This window comes from Glandiceps talaboti, chromosome 4 (genome assembly GCF_964340395.1).
Source record: "Glandiceps talaboti chromosome 4, keGlaTala1.1, whole genome shotgun sequence".
In the NCBI taxonomy this organism is placed as follows: domain Eukaryota; kingdom Metazoa; phylum Hemichordata; class Enteropneusta; family Spengelidae; genus Glandiceps; species Glandiceps talaboti.
The window spans coordinates 8,005,351-8,026,079 of NC_135552.1; the positions used below are offsets into that span (position 1 = coordinate 8,005,351).

Here is a 20,729-nt window from a genome sequence, read left to right on the forward strand (position 1 = left end):
TGAATAACTACTTTTAATATTTCCTATGGGATGAAGAGTTTCTCACCTTGTAAAGTGGCTATCCAAGGTCTTAATTCGTCTTCAGTGTCATAACAAAAACAGTGTAATTTTTATAATGTCAAGGTGTGTACATAACAAACCCTGCCCATGTGTTTGGTAGCTAAAGAATGTAACGCCAGTGAATTTCGAACGACGATCTACAAAGTTAGCGCTATGTTTTGAGTCATTCAAGGAAAGATGACCTGACTTCGACAAAATGTTTCGAGCGACCAGTCGACGGGTTGTTACTTCATTGCTACTTCGGACACACTGGGAGCATGTCACTGAAAGACAACTATCCATAGGTATGGAATGATTTTTATGTGGTTATATATGGAAAATGCACAGTCCTAGCTGGCACCGCGCGCTGATCACTGTTACCGTTTTGGCGAGCAGGGTCTAACAGCATACCTCTCGGCGCAGGACACTCCTCCAGGCCGGGCACCTCCAGGCGCAGGCCGCATTGTTTGCGCATGTGCAGTTCAATGTAAACTTAAACATAGATGGCGTTCTCCGTGTGCGCAGGGAAGTACACCACATGCACTACAAGATCGAAGATGGATGTCGGTGTATGTCGTGAGCTTGACGAACTGGAGCAACAAGTTCGGCTTTGTAGGAGATGTTGCTCCAGCAGACCCAAGTTCATGTCTTTCCACTGCCCACTTTAAATGTGGTAAATGTTAATGTACTAGTTTAATATGCTATTGTGAGTAGCTCCAGCTTGGAGACTGTCTCGGTAAATGTTAATATACTAGTCTAATATGCTGTTGTAGGTAGCTCCAACTTGGGGACGGTCTCGGTAAATGTTAATATACTAGTCTAATATGCTGTTGTAGGTAGCTCCAACTTGGGGACGGTCTCGGTAAATGTTAATATACTAGTCTAATATGCTGTTGTAGGTAGCTCCAACTTGGGGACGGTCTCGGGAAATATTAATATACTAGTCTAATATGGTATTGTGGGTAGCTCCAACTTGGGGACGGTCTCGGTAAATGTTAATATACTAGTCTAATATGCTGTTGTAGGTAGCTCCAACTTGGGGACGGTCTCGGGAAATATTAATATACTAGTCTAATATGGTATTGTGGGTAGCTCCAACTTGGGGACGGTCTCGGTAAATGTTAATATACTAGTCTAATATGGTATTGTGAGTAGCTCCAACTTGGGGACGGTCTCAATAAATGTTAATATACTAGTCTAATATGCTGTTGTAAGTAGCTCCAACTTGGGGACGGTCTCGGTAAATGTTAATATACTAGTCTAATATGCTGTTGTAAGTAGCTCCAACTTGGGGACGGTCTCGGTAAATGTTAATATACTAGTCTAATATGCTGTTGTAGGTAGCTCCAACTTGGGGACGGTCTCGGTAAATGTTAATATACTAGTCTAATATGCTGTTGTAGGTAGCTCCAACTTGGGGACGGTCTCGGTAAATGTTAATATACTAGTCTAATATGGTATTGTGGGTAGCTCCAACTTGGGGACGGTCTCGGTAAATGTTAATATACTAGTCTAATATGCTGTTGTAGGTAGCTCCAACTTGGGGACGGTCTCGGGAAATATTAATATACTAGTCTAATATGGTATTGTGGGTAGCTCCAACTTGGGGACGGTCTCGGTAAATGTTAATATACTAGTCTAATATGCTGTTGTAGGTAGCTCCAACTTGGGGACGGTCTCGGGAAATATTAATATACTAGTCTAATATGGTATTGTGGGTAGCTCCAACTTGGGGACGGTCTCGGTAAATGTTAATATACTAGTCTAATATGGTATTGTGAGTAGCTCCAACTTGGGGACGGTCTCAATAAATGTTAATATACTAGTCTAATATGCTGTTGTAAGTAGCTCCAACTTGGGGACGGTCTCGGTAAATGTTAATATACTAGTCTAATATGCTGTTGTAAGTAGCTCCAACTTGGGGACGGTCTCGGTAAATGTTAATATACTAGTCTAATATGCTGTTGTAGGTAGCTCCAACTTGGGGACGGTCTCGGTAAATGTTAATATACTAGTCTAATATGGTATTGTGGGTAGCTCCAACTTGGGGACGGTCTCGGTAAATGTTAATATACTAGTCTAATATGCTGTTGTAGGTAGCTCCAACTTGGGGACGGTCTCGGGAAATATTAATATACTAGTCTAATATGGTATTGTGGGTAGCTCCAACTTGGGGACGGTCTCGGTAAATGTTAATATACTAGTCTAATATGGTATTGTGAGTAGCTCCAACTTGGGGACGGTCTCAATAAATGTTAATATACTAGTCTAATATGCTGTTGTAAGTAGCTCCAACTTGGGGACGGTCTCGGTAAATGTTAATATACTAGTCTAATATGCTGTTGTAAGTAGCTCCAACTTGGGGACGGTCTCGGTAAATGTTAATATAGTAGTCTAATATGCTGTTGTAGGTAGCTCCAACTTGGGGACGGTCTCGGTAAATGTTAATATACTAGTCTAATATGGTATTGTGGGTAGCTCCAACTTGGGGACGGTCTCGGTAAATGTTAATATACTAGTCTAATATGCTGTTGTAAGTAGCTCCAACTTGGGGACGGTCTCGGTAAATGTTAATATACTAGTCTAATATGGTATTGATTTGATTTGATTTATTTCAGCACAATAAAATAAACATTCAGTATGCAGTTATAGAGAAAACAGTTACAACAAACAAAATAAACGTTATTGTGCTGGGATAACACTGAAAAGTTAAAAACTTATTTCCACTGTTGTCCCACATAGAACAGACAAAATCAATTTTACAAAAGTACAGATTAAACTCACAAGAGAATAAACAACAATCAGTAAAAAAGGAAGTCATCTTTTACACCGTACATCGGTCCATTAATTCATAAAAGTATCCTTTCAACCATTTCTTAAAAAGAGTACTAGAAGTTACGCTCTGAACATTACTTTGTACTTTGTTCCGTTGCACACTGGCTGTTTAAACAAAACTATTCTGAAAAACCGAGCCCCGCCTGGAATAAAAATAGAATGTTATTGTGCTAGTGTAATAACGTATTGTAAGTAGCTCCAGCTTGGGGACGGTTTCAGGAAATATTAATATACTAGTCTAGCATATGCTATTGTAAGTAGCGCCAGGTGGGGTCGGTCTCAGTCAATGTTAATGTACCAGTCTAATATCGTATTGTAAGAAGCTCCTGGCTGGGTAAATGTAATTGTGCTAATGTAATATCATATTATAGGTATTTCAAGGCTGGAGACAGTCTTGGAAAATGTTCGTTCATTTAAATACATCTCAACTAGGCTATCCCAATACCAGGTCTTTGAATTATCATCTAACTCTGACACCTTAGGTTTTTTTTCACACGGTCTTTCACTCACTCCTATTTCAATAGGCTTGTGCGTTTCAAATTTACAGACAATGATTTAGCTTTCCGTAATATTGTCGAAACTGTGAGAATTTATAATTATGATCTTAGCAAGTATTTATGCATGTTTTCTAAATAAATTTGTAATCTATTTTAGTTTTATTTCATCACATTTTACTTTTAATTTCAATCAATCAATCAATCAAGTAAGAATGCTATGGAATACTCGTCTGGGACTTGATACCTGGTTATCGTAACAAAATAATGGCAACGTTATTGATCTGTTTCAATTTTATTCTGCATTGTACTTGTCAATTTTTTGTGTATACCCAGTGATGAAGCATAATAAATAAAAACATTAAACAATGGTGATATCATAGAGTGTAGCAATTAGTTAAATAAGTAGCCAGGAATTATTATTTTAGATGTATTCACAGTGTTCTTTTAGTCGTATTCAAGGGACCTCCTTGATGTTTATAAGAATATTAATCCTCCCCCCAGCCCCCCCCCCCTTTACTAAACTTTTGGGTGGTTATGTACATAGTGTACTTATAAGCCCTCCACTTGGAAGCGTGGGCCTACTTCGAATGAGATCACATTACATGTCACATGTTTTATATTTTAATATGAGCTAATTTTCAGTTTGAAATGACACATAGCGGAATGGTGGCAATGTTGTGCACGTAAGGTTGTTTTCTACGGCTTTGTTTTGTGTTTTTACAAGCTTACATCGAGTGACATGTAATTATAATAAATTGTAATTTATTACTGTTATGTCAATGATCCATTAGGCATTTATTTATAGCTAGCTGTCAACAAAATAAAACAAGAAAAAGTGTACGAAATGCAATATATTTAAACACATACAGAGACACGTGATAAGGAAATTAAGAGTAAAAAGCAAAAAAATACAGTTTACAAGGACAACCTAATGATTTCAATTCCTACAAAGGGTAAACAAGAGTATCGATAAAAAGGCAGATGGACAGAACAACGATAAACGTACGCTTACAGTACCACTGCGAACGGTATCGTTACACAAAGAACACAAGGATAAACGAAAGCATGTTCCTAGGGGGCGTCTAGGGGGCGTCCTGGGCTTGGAGGTGCGCCGCCTGGAGGAGTGTCCTGCGCATGGAGGTATGCTGTTAGACCTGTATGGTTTTGGCTGCACTGCACCGTATTACTAGTCGCGACTGAACATCACAAAGTGATTTTAATAGTCCATAGGTTTTAACCTCATAATTCATTTGGTATTATTGTTTATCATGACATAGCGCACGAATGACGCAAACGTTGACACTGATTGCCACGACTTACATACATGCACAGTAATTTATGCTTATAACATTTTTGCTCAGGTGATCGTCGTTGCAGGAGGTGGGAGGGTCTGGTCGTTGTGGGCACTTTTTTTTTTAATTTTCACGGTGAGATGAACACTTTCGTGTATACTACTACTAGAACTCTACAAGTGACATGTTCAAATTCATGAAAAGTCTTTATTTCTTAATGAAGTCAACTTGACAGTAGAGTTTCCGACCTAAATTGATTTGGGTTTTACAGATGACAGCAGTTTGACCTCAATGACCTTTGTATTTTGAAAACGAGGTCATATGAAATGTATAACAATGGTATTAATATAAAACAAACACTATAAACCTAATCGGGATAAAATACTGGTAATACAAAATTAGAAACAGTAAAATATTTTTTCCAGAATTTGCAATTTACTATGTACTATTTGAATTTACTATTTTAAAACATTAATTGAAATAATTAAGATATACTAAAAGATAATATAATATCAGGGTTCTCCACAATTTAGAAAAATACAGGGGCGCCCTAATTTGCATATCATTAGCATATTTCCAGATCATAATATTAGGAAGTGAAAAAAGTTTCCAAAATCAAAAACTCCTATTTTATTCATTCAGCAAACTAAAATGTACTGAAATGTATTGTAATCACCAATTTCCAAACCTTTCACATAATTCACAATGTAAAAATTTCAGGAAGGAGGTTGACAGTTACACAAACGATGTTATAGTAATGTTGGCAAGCATGTTTTACACACAGGAGTGACAACACATGGCATTGTTGATGTACATGTATGCACCTCTAGGCTAGCTATCACTTAGTTTTGAGTTGTTGGTTTCACCTTGTAAATGTGCATGTCATTCATAAAAATTAATTGAAAACAATTCATTTTCCTTTATTTCTCTAAAATTTGATATCCTTTTAATTTTCATGAATGGAAAATGATTTTTCATCCAAATTTGCCGGAAATACGTACATTTTTAATGTGACGAATTTGGGCTAAGAATAACCGAATACGTTCAGTGCAAATGTACAGTAACAAACATGGCTGCCATATCGGAGCTACCTCGTGGTACTACGATCGCGATTCACATCCAAACGTGATCATTTAGGACATAAATTTTACCATGGAACCGTACCGGAGTAGTTATTTCTAAAGAACATGTATAAATTTTAGGATTTTGTTCGTATTTATCGATACAATACGAAAATTGCCGTGACATCGTACATCGTATGCGTACTATATTACGTATACGGGAAGGCTTGGAAATTACCGGCTTGATATACCCGGCCATAGAAACTACCAACGTACCGTCTTCTACTTTACGACGGTACTACATTTACTGTTTTTGTTTCGGCTACCATTGTTATAATCAAGGCGATAAATAAGTTCATAAATGATGATAGACGCAGTGTCGCTGTTCACTTCCTTCATTAACGGCATTGAATAGAATCTCTTGAAGACGTTCACACCAAAACAAAGGGGCGCTGAACGCAAACAGAGGGGCGGTTCTGTAAACAGAGGGGCGGTCCATGAAAACAGAGGGGCGGTGCGCCCCTCAAAAACCCCTCGTGGAGAACACTGAATATAGTGTAATAATCTCATTCACCATTTACCTTTTTTAGTTGCATGGTGGGGAGTGGTTGAAGTAGGACGAATAGACACAGTCATTATCTTTGGTGAATATTTTAAAAAGCTGTGCTAGCCACAACTGGGACATGTTTTTTAAAAAACTGTTTAAGGAATTGATCATAATATTTACAGTATGTACAGTATTGAATCAACTGTGGGTGAACATTGTGTAAGCAGTCCAGATACAAGTATGTGTAGTTTTATCAATGACACAGTAGATGTGACTAAACATATTGTGTAGTGCTGTCCAGATACATGTACATGTATGGTATAATATTCTATCACTGACACAGTAGATGTGACTAAACATATTGTGTAGTGCTGTCCAGATACATGTACATGTATGGTATAATATTCTATCACTGACACAGTAGATGTGATTAAACATATTGTGTAGCGCTGTCCAGATACATGTACATGTATGGTATAATATTCTATCACTGACACAGTAGATGTGACTAAACATATTGTGTAGTGCTGTCCAGATACATGCACATGTATGGTATAATATTCTATCACTGACACAGTAGATGAGACTAAACATATTGTGTAGTGCTGTCCAGATACATGTACATGTATGGTATAATATTCTATCAATGACACAGTAGATATGACGCTATTAGCTTTGGAAATATTGTGTGCAATATATCCAATCAATCTGGTTTTTTTTTGTGTCTGCCTCCAAATATCAGCACCCCAATTAATCACGGTTTAAACTTATTACTATACTACTTCATACTTATAGATAAAATAGACCTCTAAATAGCATGCACAGTGTCTATATATATATATATATATATATATATATATATATATATATATATATATATATATATATATATATATATATATATATATATATATATATATATATATATATATATATATATATATATATATATATATATATATATATATATATATATGTTGAGGGTAGAAGAAAATCAAGTCGGGTTTTTCGTCTCTAGAGACGAAAAACCCGACTTGATTTTCTTCTACCCTCAACATATACTCCGCTCTGCGTGCAGACGTATCGAGCACTGTACTACGGACAAATCTTACCACTGACTTCCTATATATATATATATATATATATATATGCTTGTCCTGTATATACATGTATATATGAAAATGGGACTGTGATATAAAGGAGTGCAAAGTGAGTAAAATACAAATGTAGTCCCAATAATAAATAAATTCAATCCTGATGTTTTGAATGAATATTCTTTTACAAAGGATACCAAGGCAAGATATAAGTAGCAATCCTGACAAATATCTGTGTTATGAAATAAAACAAAACACCAGGTGGTAACCTACCTATACCTTGCCTTGGTATTCTTTGTAAAAAAAAAATATTTATTCGAAACGTCAGGACTGAATTTATTTATTGGGACTATTTTCCTCAATACTGTTACAGTAATATATATCCCCAGCCCAACAATTTATTTAGTCTTGTTTGTGCAATGCTACATGGGTAATCTTTTCTAATCAAATGTAACTTAATTCTTGTGTATGAAAAGGTAAATTCTTATGTAAAGGTGTGGAAAATGGAGGTGAGAAGCTGGGACCGTTGTCAGGACTCAGAGTACTTGATCTTACGAGGTAAGTTTTGGTTTTACATTTCAAAATAATTAATCTGAGATTAATTGAATTCTGTTTAGAAATAAGATAAACATTAAGTACCCATACTGTGTAATGACTAATGACTGCATAGACATGATTATGCAAGTGATTATATATTTGTAATTTCAGCTAAATAGTTACCCTTCTCTTAGCTTCTGTATTGGTTTTCAGGTGGTGAATAACCACTATACATGGGGTTATTATGAAAGAGTACTGTAATGTAAACCTGGAAATATTTGCTAAAAAAAGACTTATTATAATTCACTGAAAAAAAAGAAGAAAAAAAAGTGACTAAAATGCCCTCTTTTAATTTCCAGTGATGAAAATATCTAGGTGTACAGTATTTTGATGAATCAGTATATAAGTTTAGTATATCGTGATGCAATTGTTATAATCTTAATATTATCAGTCATGGGTTATTCACATACATTTGATATTTATTTTACAGGGTGCTGGCAGGTCCTTTTGCTACTATGATACTAGGAGATCTTGGAGCAGAAATCATTAAAATTGAAAGACCCGGTAAAACAAATTTCATTCTTTTTCTTCAGTTTTAACTTTTAGTCACAAGACTTTCATTTAGTATGTGAATGAATCAATTTTAGAGGACACATTTTCAGGCAAAATAAACTAGAGACAATTTGCAATCAAATCTGAATTAAACTTTAGGCATACTTATTCTCAAACAAATGCTTATCAGCGTTCTCTCCAGATAGGTTGTAAGAATGGTGGTTAATTTACATAATAATTTACATATCAATACCATGGTAATTTGCATACTGATCAACATATAACATGCATGTCTTCAACATTGGAACATATTTGAGACAATGGGATCTGCTATTTCTCTTCTTGTATATTTTTATTCAAAGATTACTAAAGCAGCCTGGTTGGCAATAATGGTGTTAGCACTGTGCATTCTCTATAGTGGGGAGAACGATATATGTAATTATGTACAGCTGAAAAAAAATACCATGCATTTTTCAAAAACTTTGGCATTGCATGTTTGCCTTTTGTTCATTCACCCCAGTGACTCCCTTTCAATTTCAACATATTCATTTATAGCTTGGAGTGATTTTTACCTTTGAATTGACATTGCAGTTTTGTAAATAATATTTACAAAATGTAATTGAAAGGATTCTTTGTACATTGAAAACATCAATGTCAACCATGTCTGCCTTGTTGACCTATAGTAGACTCAATCACCAACAACATTTATAATCAGAAGAGCATCTTTTAGAATCTATCTTATAATTTTCTTCAACAGACACCCCTAGTTACTGTTGTAATACAATACTGGTGATTAGGTAGCTAGCTTTTGTAAACAGATGTCTAACCGTTTACTGTGTTAATTAACAGGTGTTGGTGATGAAACAAGGTCGTGGGGACCACCATTTATGGGTCCTGAAAGTTGTTACTTCTTATCAGTAAATAGAAATAAAAAGGTAAAACTATGTATTTAATCAGAGACGCCATAACAATGTTATGTATGTTTTCAGGACCTTTACAGGTATGAAATAGAAAAGAAACTATCTATAGTTTCTTCAGTAGGAAGTGGGTGTAGAGATAAAATCACTCACATTTCAGTTAAGCTTTTTCCTTGAGCAGGTCTGTGAGAGGCTCTGAGTTGGAGGACATAGCACAGACCTAAAATATAATAACATGGGATCCCAAAGCATGTCTAAAGGTCCTCTTCAGATTAAGGTTAACACCCAGGTTTAAAACAGGTATTGTGGCAGAGCAATCAAAAAATGTGGGCGTGAAAAAGGTTCTATCCCGTGTGATCCTTATTAAGATAACAATAATGCAATGACTTGGGATTGAAATAGCATCCTCTTTCTTCCAGGATGTATTTATTTGTACACAAGTAACTACTAGTTGGGAGAAAGAGAATTACTTTTAGTCCCTTACTTAGCGAAGGTCTGTTTCCAGTAATTAGATATTCACATTGCCATGCTCAAGAGAAGGAATATTTGTATACAATTTTGTCATGGGTTCAGATTTTGATTAAAATTCAGGCGTGAAAACAGTTTTCTGGCAGTACTATAACAAATTTTGCCAGAAGAAAAGAATGACTCTGCGTGATCCTACATGACGATAACACTAATTTGAGAACCTGGGATTGAATACCCGACCTTTAAGTCTAATGTAAAGAATGGAAAACAAAAACATGCAAATAAGTAGTGACGAAAATGCCTTCTTGTACACAATGTACCAGTCTGAGTCAGCACATAGTTAGAGATAAGGGAACACCAAATTTTGGTGGGTCACTAGAAATTGTGTGTGTCAAATTGGCATAGAGGGCACACTGGAGAAGAGGTAAATTGTAATGCACAATTGCAATGACTATCTAATGGATGACAAGTAGATAGTGTATATCTGTGATGATAAAATATGATCATCTTAATTTACCGGTAATTAGCTGGACATTTTTGCTAAAGACATATTTTCGCTGGAAAACACAAAAAAAAAATAGAACTACAATGTAGCTGATGACAGTAAAATTGCAAAATTTTTGACAGAATGTCATTTCAACATTGTACTTTATTTTGCAGAGTTTAGCCATTAATCTCAAAGATCCCAGGGGGAAGAAATTAGTACATGAGGTAAGACAAAGGATACACAGTTTGTTTCAGTTTCAGATTCTTATATGGTATCAAAAGACAAAAGCTGATTTTATAAGCTTCAATGAAGGTGCACAAATATAAAATTTGGCAATAGTAGTACTAAAAATCTGATTACAGATTCAAATTCATTATCTTGTTGTTCCTACCAAACTGCACCTAAATCGTCAAAGGTATGACATGGAACTGGATAACTCGCCTAACTACATGTAATGACAACTGCCATGGTTTTTACAGCTTCATGTTTAAGTTTGATAGACACCACACTAAGTGTACTATCATTGCATGCAAGTTCTGGCCAAATTTTGTTAAACCATACTTGTAACCACACACCTCACATGAGTGATGTAAGAATTCCCGCACTGCAGAACTAGTGGCATAAACAAGTGTATTTTAGTGATGTTTTCACTTTTTTTCATTTTATTGAAGCTAGCCGCAAAAAGTGATGTTTTGATAGAAAACTACATTCCAGGAAAATTAGATGAACTTGGATTGGGTTATGAAGAATTACAAAAAGTAGCTCCTCAACTTGTGTACTGTTCTATCACAGGTAGGTTCACGAGAACTGACTATGAATATGTAATTTCATTTTTGTACATGTAGCTTATAGCATATAAGCGACTTCATGTAGGGTCTATGCTTATAGAAACAGACAACTTTGTATAAGAACACATGAAAGGCTTATTTGTTCTATAATGACTTCTACCTGTATAGCTACATTTGTATAGTGCCTGTAAAATTTACTCTTACAGGAGTATGGCACAGTACATCCTTCACAATCATACATACTATGATTAATAATATAATCTTGTTCATGTCACTCAACAAAATTGCTATAAAGAGATGATACTGGGACACTCTCTTTCTAACCTATCCTTTTTATAGGCCCCAAACAAGATAATTGTTTCCGGTCAGCGTGTGCATCACTTAAATACCGCCGTGTCAGTTTTTTGTGTGTGTTTGTCCAGCCCATGCAGTCTGCAGGTCCATGGGGAAACAAAAAACTAACCCTCCCTACTTCAGTGAAGACAACTGCAGAGCCAATCATGAACAAAGAAATGACATCTGCCCCACATACACGCTTGCTCTAAAGTACTAAATAAAAAGAACAGTAACTACCATAAATAGTAGACTGAGTGACAGGTTTGTTGAGAATTTCCAAAAACAAAAAAAAATTGTGTCGTTGCACCATTCTAGACAAACTGGCCTGACCAGAAACAATTCTTTTTTCTGTAGCCTTATTCTATATATTTTTTAAATAATGAAGCTGGTACATATACAGTACTGTATTATTATAATTTGTTACAGGTTATGGTTCTGATGGTCCATATGCTCAAAGAGCTGGATACGATGTGGTGGCTGCATCAATGGGAGGACTGCTTCATATTACAGGACCACAGGTAATAATCATTGCAGCTAAGATTTACGTATGCCAATGTGTATTACGTATGTACAAAATGTATAACTTTGCAGATAAGTTTTGACAAGTATACATGTCATATGTACTGTCAATTTGTACCTACAGCCCCATTCAAGTTGCCATTCAGTGGCTCTGTTTGATACAACCATGTAGAAACCAATGAGAATCTGCACATGCTACACTTTAAGATACAAAGGTTGAATGAATACAGTTTTTTGCACCATTTTGTCGGAATGAAATGAACTAATGTGTCCTCGCCCATGTGTCTGTATCTAGTTGCAATACATTTAAATGGTTTATTTCATATTAGACAAAATGTGACAAAAATTGCAATCTTGCCATCTTAGTGTAGAATATTCAGTTTGTTATCGGTTTCTGCATAGTTGTGCCAAACAGAGGTAGTGAATGGTGACTTGAAGCAGGCTGTATATATAAATGTGGATCAACAGAAATAATGTAATCAAAGTTTTTTGCTAGGAAATTTTAGCGTTCATTGATTCACAGCTAGCTGCTTAAAAACCACAAACCAACAGCTTTACTGACATACAATTTCACCTGGTGTTGTATTTTGCAAATAGGGAGGTCAAATTAGATACAAGTAATTTTGAATAATCATTATTATTCATTTTAAATATTTCAACTTTGATATATTTGAGTACTTCTAAGGACAGCACCCACAATGATATACTGCCTCCCTTTATGTACACTACAGAATGGAGAACCAGCGAGAGTTGGTGTAGCAATGACAGATTTGGCCACAGGTTTATACTCACATGGTGCAATCATGGCAGCTTTGTTACAGAGACAGAAAACAGGACGGGGACAAAAAATTGACTGCAATTTACTCTCTACGCAGGTATGTTTGATGTATGTTACAATTAGAAACAGCTAAAGCGGGGCGTGTTCACCAGAACACTGTACATAACATAATACATTTATTGATGAACATCGCTCATTTAGCAAGTTGAGGGGTGCTGTTTTAAGATGAGCACTTTTATTGCTGAAAACAGCAGGATTGTGATTGAAGAGACAGTTCTATTTAGTACATTCATTCCGTTTTTTATAATCCTTCAATAACAATAATGCTGTGTTCAGCAATAAAAGTGATGTTATCGACCGAGTATTATAATAACTTAAACTTGCCAAATGATCAACTTTGGTCATAAATGCATGTTATATATAGTCTTCTGGTGAACACTGCATGTTTTAACTGTAATCTGTAAATTATTTTACAATATCTGTAGATAATCTGTAGAAATTGATATGACGTGAATCTGTAGCTGATTGGTTAACCATTGATTGGATTGACAATGCTCTTGCTACTTTGTCGCGTCAGTGCTGTAAGGTCGTATCTGCCTATACAATTGCATAGCAGATATGACCTTACTGCACTGACGCGAATACTTGTTGTTAAATTATTAACACTATTAAAACAAAGGACATTGTTTATCATGTCTAGTAAGTTATTCTTGTAGTTTTGTGGCACTGGGACCACTTAACCCAGCTATTTCCTGTATGGAAGTACAGGCAGACGTTTGATCTGAAACCTTTAAAATTTGATACAAATATACCAGTATGTAAATTAAATCATACATGTAACTTTTTTTTTTATTCTTACAAACAGACAAGAAAAGCTTACAATACATCATTTTATGCTTGTTCATTCAAAATTGGCATTGTATAAACGACCCAAAGCTCAGAGATGACCCTATGATGATGTACTAACACATGCTTAATAAACTATGCAACATCATCGTTTTAGAATTATTTCAATGTAGATGGCCAAAAACACATTAAAATACATGAAAATGAAAAAGTTTTGATTTCAAAATGTCATTTTGTAAATGCTGTGTAATATTGGCCAGGAGAAATCTAAATTGGGTCCATATACTCTTACCTGTAGGTGGCAGTTCTGACTCACATTGCTAGTAACTATTTGAATGCAGGTATGGAAGCCAAGAGATGGGGAACCGGACATGGTAGTATAGTACCATACCAGGTATGAAGGCGTGATTTAATGTGGTAAGCTTATAGCAGTGAAATGAGTTATGCATTTAAAGTGACCATTCAAGTCAATAAAATATGAAAATTTCATTGGCTGCATGTAAAAACAAAAGAAAATCATCTTCAGGCTCATCAAAAGACGTTATAACTTAAAATCATATACCCCATGAATGCCAATGAAAATAAAGGACAGCAAGTAATGTTAAAATGAGTGATACATTTATGTTATTGACTTGTTTGCAGTTATCATACAGGAATTACATGCAGGCAATGGATACATCAACAATGTCTACCATACATGATGTGTGTCTTGTATTTGTTTTCTGTTCACAGACATTTATGTTAGCGACTGTTCTGCAGTTATGGAAGGCAGTTCAGTGAAATGGATACATCAACAGTGTCTCCCTTACATATATATGTTGTATTTTTGTTTTCTGTTCACAGGCATTTAAAACCCAAGATGGTGGTTACATGATAGTGGGTGCTGGTACCAATAGGCAATTTGAAATACTATGCAAGGTAATGAAATATAATTTATGTCTGGAACTGTCTGGAAGAATTGACTCTTATTTGCTTTTGGAATTGAATTTTCACACTAGTGGGCAATTTGAAATACCATGCAAGGTGTTGAAATATAATTTGTGTCTGAAACTGTCAGGAGAGGTTTTACTATTTTTTTTTTTTTGGGGGGGGATTAAATTTCAACAGTTTGTCTGGTCATAAGAGATATTTTGAATGTTGTAACATATTAAAATAAAATTATTTCTGGAACATGTCTGGAGGCATTTAAAAAAAATTCAATTTTAACAGTTTGTATAATATAATAGTCTCCTTCTATCTGTGTAACCTTTTACCAAACCTCTTTTAAAGTCATTAGTAAGTGAAGAAAGTTGACAATGTAGCAACCATGGCCACATGTGTATTTGTTAAAGAGGTGTAGAAAACCATTGTTTAAAACAGTCCTCTAATATATAAAGTATGCCTAATGTTTTGAGCAACAACTCTTTTTCAAAAGCAGAGGGGACAGCTAAGGGGCCAGTTTATTGTAACGTAATATATCATGTATATGATAAAATTTGACAATATTCATCAGAAACAACATGCATGAGTATTTTGTCCACTTAAAAATAAAGTTCTTTTTTGTCTCAAAAACAAAATTTTTGTATTTTAAGTAATGTAAGTATGGAATTTATCATTCTAATGAGGATCATCGTCCATGAGTTGTAGCTAAAAAGTAGAACTGCTTGTGTGCTATATTCTGTTTGTAATCCATTTCATTTTAAGTACCAAGATGATGAACATATTTGGTCATGTAATTGTTACCATAAATGCAACTAATGAATTATTTTACAGCGTGTTAAATTAGATCACCTAGCAGCTGATGAAAGGTATAAAGATAATCAACATAGAGTTGAAAACAGGAAGACACTCATCTCAACGTTGTTAGAAAGGTCAGTGTCCTGTAATATTACATATGTACCATTATGTACCAGGGACTACTTGCACCAGTAGTATTTGCACTGCAGTGCAATACTGAAAACATAATGGCATACCCGAATGCAAATGATATGCAAATGAGAGTGCAGTCATTCATCGCACAGTATCATTTTCACAGAAATTTGCTGTTTCTGATAAATGTAACAATATCAGAATAATTGAGACTATTTGAATCACTTAATAATATATGTCCTGTGTATGTACTTTTATTAGGTATGTAAGGGTCTCGCAATTGACAAAGTGAGTGTAAAAAGGCTCAACGAGGACTTCGTAGAAAATGGCAAACTGAGCATTAAACTGCACATGGAAAATAGCAAAGTGCTCAATATGAACACAGACAAGTATGTAATGATATGAAGCCTCCAATGATAGGAAATGGTGTTTATTTTCTACAAAGTGCTTGTCGAGCACGTTTGCGCTCACTTTGTCCATTTTTGGGACCCTTACATATTATATGTACCTCCTTTTTATTCAACATCAGATTTTCAGAAAAGACGCTATCAGAGTGGCTTGATATATTTGAAGGATGTGGTATTCCATATGGTCCTATTAACAATATGCAGCAAGTCTTTAGTAATCCTCAAGTCATTCATAATGACATGATACAAGAAATTCAACATCCAACAGTTGGAAATGTCAAAATGTCAGGTAAGAATGGGAATTTTACACTCAGAAAGAATTAAATACAATACATCCACTGTTGCCGAGTTGGCCTTTCAAGCTAACATCAATGAAATTTTAAAATGACAAACTATGTAGTTATTGATTGTCAGACACCCTGAAAACATTTAATCTCCTCTTAAAATACTTGAATTATTTAACTTCAGATAAAAAATGCTCACATCATACTTCATCTCTGTTCTCAATTTCTGTTAACACATCTGTTCATATATTTTGAGTGACGTAGATTTTATATGAACACCATGTGACATGCATGAAATCAAGTTATATATAAACTAGCGACAAACAATAATGACACACATCTTTTACTGGGTTCTTTAATACTCTCCTTTTGAATTAATATTCATTAAAATATTTGTAAAAATGTTCAGATTATAAACAACCTACAGTTGTTAAGGTATTAAATGTGTTGTCTGTGCAATGCAATCTTACTTCATCTGTGTTGATACAAAGAATCCAACACCTCACTTTCAACTGTCTAAACATTTCAAACAAGTGAAGTTGCTTCAGATATTTCTGTGTATGTTTCCCTTCAATTGAAATATTGATGACATGGTTTCTATTCTTTGAATGTTATAGGTCCAGCTGTGAAATACAGTGATGCAGACAACTGTGTACGCTTACCTCCACCATTGCTGGGACAACACACCAAGGAAGTCTTACAAAGTGTCCTAGGATATGAAGAAAGTGAGGTGTCGCAGCTTGCAGACAGTGGTGTTGTTGGCTTGTAAACATCACTATCATATTTGCAATGGCAATCTTTTGTAAAATGACAAAAATGGACTTGAGCCTGAGTAACAGGTTTAAAATATCAGTGACAGAAATGATCTTCCAGTCAGTCAATAATTCAACAAAAAATACAGCTGAATTTAACAAGTAAATCAAGCAACCAAATCTTTCATCAGCAGATTTGTCCATTACAAAAAAGATATTCTAGTAAAATTAAAAGACAATTTTCTTGGTGGTATGAATTACCTTGGATCTGATTCAAATAATGATGTGAAATTTATTTTAGAGAATATAGGTACTGACTCGGATCTATTGTCATGAACTACATGTAGGGTAAAATTGACTGAAGCCAGGGTAAAATACTGAATCAGATATAATTCTCTGCTGTTAAAGGGGAGAAAGCAGTAATGCAAAGCATGGTTTTAAATTTGTCTATTTGATCAGCATTAGTAAGGCTTGAAACAAGCTTTTACAACTGAAATTTTTTTACCAAAGTCTACTGCTGTATATATTTATTAATATTATAATCATATCAATAAATTATACAATAATAGCGATAAGAAAACAAACTTTGTGGTCATTATCCTTTTTTATTTGTGAAAGTGAATGGGTTCATAATTGAATGTATATTTTACTCGCAGCAAATCCCAAATTTGTGATGATGTCTCACAGACTTGGTCATGAAGAAAAGGGTGGACATGAATTAAGAACTGTCAGTCATAAAACTAACATCTTTCAAAGACTTTATACAGGTCAGGTAAATTAGCTATCTGCAGAATACTGGCATCTTCAGCAAACTGGTTGGGTGGATAAAGTACAGATTTGAATGCTGGGTAGAGTACATGTTCCACTGTCCACTTCCAGTCATGTGATTTGGGTGTCACAGGTGATAAGGATGTTGAAGCATCATCAGTATCATCAACCTAACCAGAAACAATATTTATACATAATCAATACCTGATACACTTACAAAAGTATACATGCAAGATAGGTGATAAAGAAATTTTGTTTTGTATGTCATTTAAAAGAGAAAATTTATACAATACTAGTTATTTTGATGTTGGCTAAAAACCGTTTTGGCAAATTCAATGTTTAGGTACTAAAAGCCACATCCATTCAGAAGTAACTAATTATTCAACAAGTTATGGACTTAAAAGTACCCTTTTCATTTTCCTATTGTCTTCTTTTTGTGTGTGTTATGTGTGTGTGTGTCTGTGTGTGTCTGTGTGTGTGGGGGGGGGGGGAGGCAGCACTGTTACATTGAAATTACTGTACAGAAACTATACCTCAACCCACAAATACAAGTAGAAGAGCACCAAATGATTGTTTCTCCTTGTCTACAAATCAAGTACAACTACATTCAGTCTGATTAAAATCTGATGTAGATGTCGGCTAATCGTTCATTGCTATTTTACCTCTGGTATTTTTGCTTGAATTGACCTTCGTGATACATGTTGGGACATTATGCACACTCACTTCAGTAGGGAAAACTGTCAATTTCCTTCATTATACACTGGAACAGTTAGGTGGCAGTCACGCAAATACGTTTATAACTAACCATTTCCAACACAGACAAGTGTGTCAGGGACTCAGGGACCTGACTTTAGACAAGTGACAAATTGTGTGTCAGGGACTCTGGGTCCTGACTTAGACAAGTGACAAATTGTGTGTCAGGGGCCTGACTACAAGCAAGTACAAGCTAGGAGCCAAAGGTGTCACTAACTAACCTTCAAGGAACAGAGGATTAAAATGGTAATTGATCAGAGGTATATTGTTGATGTGTACCTGCATAGACTCTTTTTCTCTTGTTTCATATGGTGACAACTCTTTCTTCATGGCATAGAACTGACTGCACTCTTTGGCAAAAGATTGAAAACATGTTTTCTCTGAATCCCAATCAACCTATGTGTATAAGGAAAAACCTATGTCAATATCCTCAAACATAGATATTTGTATGGTCAAACCATGCCTATAGACAGGCTTGAAATGTTTGCAGCTCTATTGAATCAGGCAAATGAGTATTTCACACTATTTCTAGCTGTGATTATGACAATAGAAATCGATTGACATGACATGACATGACATACATTCACTCTAATTCTGTATAGTTTTATCAGTGCTCAAAATGTTCTAAAAGATTATGGCAAAATCAAAACCATTCATCTTTACAAAACAAGTGCTTCTGGATTTACATTTCAAAAAGCTAAAGTTCTATGCATTGCTGGTACTATGTGAACCATAATTTACATGTATGCAGAGAGATTACAATTTACTAATGAAATTATCATTTATTTCAATAGATGAGAATAAACAATTTTTCTAGAAGATGTAGTAAGTCAACCACATATCAGGTGTTTAAATGATGGCTGATCAGTCAAAACCAGTCATCTTATACAAAGACATACAATCATGTACTTTTGGATTTAAATTTTAAAATCCAAAGTAGTGTGCATTGCTGGTATTCTGTAAACTATGATTTATTTCACTTTACCATGAAATGAAGAATTTAATATCTCTCTGAAAATAGGGAGAAACAAACATAAAATGGTAGGCATTTACAGTATCACATTTTACCCTTGCATAGGCTTTCATGATCTGGCTTGCTCACATCACTTGTTTTTGATCTATGTTGTAACCCTGGTGAAACAAATCCCTGTATGATCGCAACATTGATTATTTTATCAAAGAGCGTATTTATCGGAATCAGTTGTGTCATCTTGCATCATTACTAGTACCAAACTTTAGCCATTACTCTCAAGACCTGGTTTCCAGTTCTTACAGGAGTCATATTGCAGTTGGACTGATCTGTGTTTATATAACAAACTTGTCCAAAGTGAACAACTATATGACTGAAGCCAAGGGGTATCTTGCTGTTCACATACATATACCCAGGTAATTGGCAGAACCAACAAACATGCACGCACATGCACACATGCATGTACGCACGCACACACCAAGTGTACCTATGAAAATGAAATAAAGATATTTTAAAGAGAGCAAAGTGTTGCAGAGCTCACATACCTCTGTAGCTAACCTCAGAATAAACATTGGTAGTCCTTCCAATGCAGGGATATAGTTGTCTAAAAGTAATGGTAGAGTGTTCAGCTGCCCGTCCTACACAGCAAAACCAGATAATAGTATAAAGTTAAATTATCACATGATGTTTTACAAGAAAATTATGAAAAATATCACATCATTTATCATTTGACTGTACATGAAATATAAAACACTGTTTACTAGTATTGATCAGACACAATAGTAATATGCCATATTCAAAGTACTGATTTCAAGTTCCAGTTATTTGACATGTAAGGAATGCAAAGAGGACAGCCCAGATTTGGCTAAGTGAGGACTAAAATTTGGTCATGGACACTGAATGTATGGCAATACATACAAGGAGCTGTGAACAAAATGAGTGTATAAGACCTCCATCTGTTCTTAAAAGGCCATTGAAATAGTGGTTAGCTATGTTTTGAATACTACTATTAAAGCCACTAATCTAAACAATACAGAGAGAACATGGAAAATGAGTATTAACATTATGCCTGCTGTCTTTACACTAATATACTCAACTATTCTTGCCTTCACATAATGCCTTGCAAACAGTGCTCCCAGTGGCCAAATAATGAAATATTTTATCTCGCTGATAACAAGGATATGGCATATTGTGAAATAATGATAATATAATAATGTTTGTTTTTATATAGCACTTTCCCACTTTGTGCTCAAAGCACTTTACAATTATTATCCCTGGCACAGATCTATAGTGGCACAATGGCCCTTTATATTTCCTCAACTCCCTGGGAGGCATACAATCCAATGCAGCCTCT

At 35.0% G+C, this 20,729-nt stretch overlaps 2 protein-coding genes across 3 annotated transcripts in view; one reads left to right on the forward strand and one right to left on the reverse strand.

Annotated features, from left to right (window-relative positions):
* Nucleotides 1-17,447, forward strand: LOC144434684 (succinyl-CoA:glutarate CoA-transferase-like). Of its 2 annotated transcripts, none has more exons than XM_078123200.1 (13): nucleotides 1-123; nucleotides 7,842-7,923; nucleotides 8,393-8,466; nucleotides 9,304-9,389; nucleotides 10,500-10,550; nucleotides 10,998-11,118; nucleotides 11,877-11,968; nucleotides 12,701-12,844; nucleotides 13,892-13,987; nucleotides 14,437-14,511; nucleotides 15,346-15,443; nucleotides 15,971-16,137; nucleotides 16,750-17,447. In XM_078123200.1, the coding sequence occupies exons 3-13, from the start codon at nucleotides 8,418-8,420 to the stop codon at nucleotides 16,899-16,901; spliced, it is 1,131 nt and encodes a 376-aa protein (XP_077979326.1). In that variant the 5' UTR covers nucleotides 1-123; nucleotides 7,842-7,923; nucleotides 8,393-8,417; the 3' UTR covers nucleotides 16,902-17,447. The 2 variants fall into 2 exon arrangements, with proteins under 2 accessions (XP_077979326.1, XP_077979325.1); XM_078123199.1 differs by lacking the exon at nucleotides 1-123 and adding an exon at nucleotides 203-344.
* LOC144434682 (DNA mismatch repair protein Mlh1-like) overlaps nucleotides 17,114-20,729 on the reverse strand; it is a 14,655-nt gene continuing 11,039 nt past the window's right edge. Inside the window, exons 16-18 of the mRNA XM_078123198.1 lie at nucleotides 19,921-20,013; nucleotides 18,685-18,801; nucleotides 17,114-17,822 (exon numbers count right to left, since the gene is read on the reverse strand). Coding sequence (XP_077979324.1) covers nucleotides 17,625-17,822; nucleotides 18,685-18,801; nucleotides 19,921-20,013 — 408 coding nt within the window. The 3' untranslated portion in view covers nucleotides 17,114-17,624. The remainder of the gene's footprint in view (nucleotides 17,823-18,684; nucleotides 18,802-19,920; nucleotides 20,014-20,729) is intronic.

Coding starts and splice junctions, on each gene's coding strand:
- LOC144434684 (XM_078123199.1), top strand. CDS start 257: ATGTTTCGAGCGACCAGTCGACGGGTTGTTACTTCATTGCTACTTCGG. Junction 11,119..11,876: donor TGTGTACTGTTCTATCACAG/GTAGGTTCACGA, acceptor AATTTGTTACAG/GTTATGGTTCTGATGGTCCA. Junction 15,444..15,970: donor ATCTCAACGTTGTTAGAAAG/GTCAGTGTCCTG, acceptor ATTCAACATCAG/ATTTTCAGAAAAGACGCTAT.